At 37.9% G+C, this 6,302-nt stretch overlaps 1 protein-coding gene across 1 annotated transcript; it reads left to right on the top strand.

Annotated features, from left to right (window-relative positions):
- The first annotated feature begins 796 nt into the window (after positions 1-796).
- LOC133729611 (UDP-glycosyltransferase 76B1-like) lies at positions 797-3,422 on the top strand. The gene is made up of 2 exons (XM_062157168.1): positions 797-1,346; positions 2,267-3,422. Exons 1-2 carry the CDS (start codon positions 878-880, stop codon positions 3,148-3,150), a joined length of 1,353 nt encoding a protein of 450 aa, XP_062013152.1. The 5' UTR covers positions 797-877; the 3' UTR covers positions 3,151-3,422.
- Positions 3,423-6,302: the final 2,880 nt, after the last annotated feature.

Here is a 6,302-nt window from a genome sequence, read left to right as displayed (position 1 = left end):
TATACGCCTCAAATCGATGTTCTTGTATATATTGTGATCTTAGTCAGTTGATCTCTAATGTCCCAAAGGATGAGAAGAAGGCCCTGACAGAAGTTGGCAACAAATTGTTTTCCTCCATCGAAGAGGTAAACCACTAAAACAATTAAGGCACTTGTTTGTAAAAGCATCTTTCGGGTACATGCCAGAAGAAAATGGCAACCCAAATTGGGCAAAGATCTAGAGTACGTGACTTCTTTCTAGTATTGTTTCTGAATCGTATTGCATCCTTGTATGAAATCCACATTTCTTCCTTTGCATTTATTAGTTGGAGGAGACAAACGTATATATGCGCGCTTGCTCTAACATGTTCAAAGCATGTTCCATCAGTAACTAGTAGGTTATGGTGGTTGAGGTAATTGACAAACCCTTTTTGTTCATTGCGCAATTAAATTCATAGCATTCCATTGACTCGAGAAGGATCCAAAGAGGCTGTAGCTGTTATTCAGCTGGAGCTGATGGTTCTCATGCCTTAATTAATTTATGCCGCAAATTGGTGTTATAGAGTGAGACTGATCTGTATATTGCCAGGAAGCAATGCTTGTAAATAAAACTTAACATGGAAAACATAATTTCCTTGGTGCTTACTGTATTGCTCACTGATTGCCAACTCATTATCTTATCGCTCATTAACGATTAAATCATTAATACTTGGTCCTTTAACTCCTTTTAAGTAAATGTCATCCTTGACCAAATGCTCGATAGTAGGCTGGTAGCTAGGCTTCTGACCAAGGCATCTAACTTTCCAATTCTGAAGAAGTTGACCAAAAAGATGAGCAGTATAAAGAAGTCGGTTGAGAATCCAATCAAACAGAGCCCCTCCAATTAAATTTATCAAACAATGGAGCAAATTACAAAGGGAAAGAGGTTGATCTTGTTCCCACTTCCCCTTGAAGGCCATATAAACCCCATGCTACAGCTGGCTAATCTTCTACACTCCAAAGGCTTCTCCATAACCATCATCCACACCCAGTTCAACTCCCCAAACCCTTCACTCCATCCACACTTCACCTTTCGCTCAATCCCAGATGGGTTGTCTGAAACTGAGGCTTCCCCCAAAGATATCATCCTTCTCTTCTCTCTTTTCAATACTAAATGTGTTGAACCCTTCACGTTATGCTTGTCTAGCTTGTTATCAGAGGAGCCTGTTGCTTGTTTGATCTCTGACTCTATATTCCATTTCACTCAATCTGTTGCTGAGAGCTTTAAGCTCCCTAGGATTGTCTTTGAGACCGGGGGTATGACTTCTTATGCTGTTTTTACTCAGTTTCCACTATTAAGAGAAAAGGGCTACCTTCCGGTCACGCAAGGTGAGTTTTCTTCCTTAACTTTTTCTTCTACGGATTTCAGTTTTGCGTATCAAATTTGTTTACCAAGTAATATCGCGGTGGATCCGGCTCCTCTAAAGTGAGCAAGTTATTTATCTCTATTTAATCTAATGGCTCAAACATATCCATGTTAAAAAATACCAACTATTTGAATTATTTATTTATTTATTTATATATAAGTCATGTTTTTCTCTAACAATAGGAAAAAAAAAAAAATGTTGCCTATCTTCATGAAACTAGGATCAAACGAATTTTCATATCTGAATTCATAAGTTTAAACTTGATGCTAATTTTCTTAGCTAAAGAGATTTTGCAGTTTCCTCTACCATTCATTTTTGGGCTTTGTAATTTATATCCTATATTGATTACTGGAGATGATGGGTTTCCAATTGGCTATTTTCTAGCTTTTGGTTTATAAATTCGTTGGAGTAAATCTCAATCGTTCATGAACTGTAATAATCTTATTTATATGGATTATGAAGGACTGAAGCACTCATGCATGCACCACATGAATCTTCGCAACTTTGTTTTTCTAAGAGATCCATGAAAGCCTGGGTTTTTGAAGCAGAGAATTATGAAGGTGAAGACTGAATAAAGAAAAAAAGAGAAAAAAAATAGAATAAAAGTTAATATGGAAAAGAAATTTCTAAAATCTTGTTAATTGACGTGAAAATTTTTTGGGCCATTAAATTAAATGGAGGTCGGAGATTTTATGAAATTCATGAACATCATGACTTGCTCATTTTAGAGGAGCCGGATCCTATCAGGGTTTCATGTATTGGTTGCATATTATTAGAAATCACTAAAATTTGGATTTGACCTTAAAATAAATGAGACACTATCACTCGTGTTTTGGTATTCAAATTTGAGAACCCTAATAGTACTATCATTGTTGACATTAGATTCTCAACTAGAAAAGGTGGTGACGGAGCTTCCACCTCTCAGAATCAAAGACCTTCCGGTGACCCCAAAAGGTGACCCGGAGAAATATTTTGAACTATGTGTAGTTATCGTTACCAAAATTGCAGCCTCTGATGGAGTCATTTTTAACACTTTTAGAGACCTTGAAGAGCAAGGACTGGCAACATTGCACAAACAATACCCTAATCTTCTAGTTTTCCCAATAGGCCCATTTCACAAGTGTGTCCCTGAGGAAGCCTCTTCTTCAATTAGCGACCAAAGTTGCATTTCTTGGCTGAACACCCGAGCACCAAACTCTGTTATCTATGTTAGCTTTGGGACCATTGCAGCAATAACTGAAGCTCAGTTTTGGGAGATAGCTTGGGGACTAGCCAATAGCAACCAACCTTTCTTGTGGGTGGTTCGACCCGGATTAGTCCACGGGTCGGATAATTGGCTCGAACAATTGCCTAGTGGGTTTCTTGAGAATTTGAATGGGAGGGGTCACATTGTGAAATGGGCACCCCAAAAAGAAGTGTTGGCACATCCATCAATTGGAGCTTTTTGGACTCACAATGGTTGGAATTCTACATTGGAGAGTGTTTGTGAAGGTGTCCCCATGATTTGTATGCCTTGTTTCAATGATCAACTGGTGCTTGCAAGGTATGTGAGTGAGGTTTGGAAAATTGGGTTGCAGTTTGAGAATGGAATTGAGAGAGGTGAGATTGAAGGCACAATTAGGAAATTAATGGAGGAGAAAGAAGGAGAAGAAATCAGAGACAGAAGCTTGAAGCTAATGGAGAAAGCAAATGTTTGCTTCAAACCAGGTGGATCTTCATGCCAATGCTTGGATGACTTGGTCAAACATATTTTATCATTTGAATAATTTGTTCTCCAAAATTAACTCACAGATAGCAAGTCCCAAGTTGGTTTTAGAAAGTTTTTATTTTATTTTTTGTTTTTAAAAGAATATGATTTGTTGTCGAATTATTCCTACCGAAATTGTAAAGACACTTGCATCAAGCAATGCCGACAAATCTCTACAATCTCCAGATATAGAAATTGGTGGTTGTTTTTGTGCAATGTTAATCTATACTCTATATAGAATTTCTCCATATTCAAGCGTTTGATCAAATAAACAAAAACTTTGATTCATTATCTATGTCTTCCTCTTCAAGCCAATAATGTAAACACTATTACATAAACTTATTTCAGAGTTGAGTCATCAAATTATTTATTTAAAAAAAAATGTTTATATTCAATTTCTGCGACTAGCCATTGGTACACTTCCACATGTAATCTTTGCATGACACATGTCTACGCCTCATTGGAGGGTTTGCATCATACAGAAGGCAAAAGCAGAGATGATCAGGTGTTTGGGCCCTTTTGGGCTGTGTTGTTCTGGACCCGCATAAAAGGCTTTACATTCAGGCCCTGTTTGGTTGGTGGAAAGGAAAGGAATCATTTTCCTTTCCATTGGGAAAGTGAATCCTGAGGGGAGGGGGGAGGAACCAATTTCCTCCACTTTTTCCTTTCATTTGGAAACCAATTTCCCTTCCTTGGCTGTTCCAAACGCAGGAAAGGAAACACTTTCCTTTCCCAATACCCAGATTCTGGGAAACAAACATGGCCTCAAAGCTCCTTCCTTCTCTGTTAAACAAAAGCTTCTCCCATTCTTAAAACACCCACACGGAATCATATTAAAAGCTAGGCTATCAATGCTGCACATACATACCTCCAAGGCATCTCTTTCTTTCTCCTCCAAGGCATATCTTTCTTTCTCAGCCAGCTTAACCATTTGCACAACACCAGACCTTTTCTCATTGAGGGTGTCTAGCCTAGCTATGAGATCTGCTAGTAAGTGAAATCTGCTCAACTATTCACTCTGATAGTAATCATAAGTAAATTATTAATATGGCAACCTTAGACAAACTAGAAGAGCAGAATGTCTAATAACGAACCTGAAGAATCAAAAAAGGATTGTTGTCTAAGTCGACTCCTTTCCCTTCCAGTTTCTTGGTAACTAGAGTGAAATTACTAGCATGGTCATTGATGTAATATTTGGAGGTGTTATTCCGATATGCTATTCTTGTAATTACAAAATCACTTCCTGGAACAACTTTCAATTCTCCATCATCCTGTAATAATTGCAAACGTAGTTTGAAAAAATCATTAAATTTTGATATCTTAAGCTCCCACCTGATAAAGAAGAGAGTAGGCCAGGAGAGGCAAGCCAAGACTGTAAATCACCATATTATCATTACTAAAAACCAAAACGTGAAAAACAGTAAATTATCAGATTAAAGATCTCTTGGAAATGAACAGAAACTTCAGCACTATCCAGATTCTGGTGATTAGTGGAGTTATGTATAAGCTCTGAAACTTTTTGAGTCGCATCTAGACAATTACATGCACAATATTAGGATCCGAAAACCAAGTAAAACAAAATTACAAGAAAAAGTCTCTGTTGCTTTCAAAAAGGCAAAGCAATTATGTAACAGAATGCAAAAAATAAAAAAAATAAAAAAATGGAAGGAACTTCAGTATACCTGCTTAGCTCGTTTTCCAAATACAAAGAGCATTACAGTAAAAGAAGCATCTTTTTAGAGTCTTTTTGCCACCACCATTTTGCAATCAAGGCATATGCTTTTGTTGTGCAATGAGGGAATTACTGCTTATGGGACTAGCACCTTTCTAATGTGCTCAAATTTGTATTCATCATCTTTGTCAATGTCATTATATGTAGATCATGATAAAATGGTGGATATATATGCAATCAAAAGGAATTGCTTGTAGGATTAAGAAGTGTGCCTATGAATTGCTGTCGATGGGGAGTGATCTGATGGACGACGCTTACTCGTGGGACTATACGCCTCAAATCGATGTTCTTGTATTGTGATCTTAGTCAGTTGATCTCTAATGTCCCAAAGTATGAGAAGAAGGCCCTGACAGAAGTTGGCAACAAATCGTTTTCCTCCATCGAAGAGGTAAACCACTAAAACAATTAAGGCACTTGTTTGTACGTAATTCATTGTTTTCCCTAGTTTGAAAAAGCATCTTTCGGGTACATGCCAGAAGAAAATGGCAACCCAAATTGGGCAAAGATCTAGAGTGACTTCTTTCTAGTATTAATGTTTCTAAAGAGATTTGGTAGTGTGAATAATATGTAATAACTTCAATACATTCAGAATGGTTTACAACGTTTTATATAACAAAGATGCTAATCCTATCCATAATTATAGGACTAACTATAGTAATACAAATCTCTTAATTAAGATTGCAATAACGAAGACTCCAGATCATATGAGATTCATTTCCTCAATACTCCCCCTCAAGTTGGAGTGTATGTTAATTACACCCAACTTGCTCAATAGTGCTGAAAATTGCTTCGAACCCAGCGGCTTGGTGAACAAGTCAGCTGGTTGTTCCTTTGTTCGAATATGCATGGTTTTGACTAGCCCCCTCTGTACTTTTTCCCGCACAACATGACAATCTATCTCAATATGCTTTGTGCGTTCGTGGAAGACGGGATTTGATGCTATATGAATGGCAGCCTGATTATCACAGAACAATTTAACTGCATGTGCATGTTCAACATTCAAATCTCTTAATAAACTTCGAAGCCACGTAATCTCACAGCATGTTGTTGCCATAGATCTGTACTCCGCTTCTGCACTAGAACGAGACACTGTTCCTTGCTTTTTTGTTTTCCATGAGATGGGTGCGTTGCCTAAGAAAATACAGTAGCCAGTAGTTGATCTTCTTGTGTCCTTGCAACGTGCCCAATCTGCATCACAATACGCCTTGATCTCCAATTGTCCGGTGGAAGGCAAAAGTATTCCTTGTCCTGGTGTCTGCTTAACATATCTCAACACCTTGTAAGCTGCATCTAGATGAGGTTGTCTAGGGTTATCCATAAATTGACTTAGGATATGTACAGCATACACGAGGTCTGGTCTCGTGACTGTGAGGTATATGAGCCTTCCAACTAATCTGCGATACTGAGAGGCATCCTTTAAAACGACCCCTTCACCTTGC

The sequence above is a fragment of the Rosa rugosa genome, chromosome 2, assembly GCF_958449725.1.
Source record: "Rosa rugosa chromosome 2, drRosRugo1.1, whole genome shotgun sequence".
NCBI lineage: Eukaryota > Viridiplantae > Streptophyta > Magnoliopsida > Rosales > Rosaceae > Rosa > Rosa rugosa.
The sequence above is the reverse complement of the archived record's forward strand: the minus strand, read 5'-3'. Positions and strand labels throughout refer to the sequence as shown.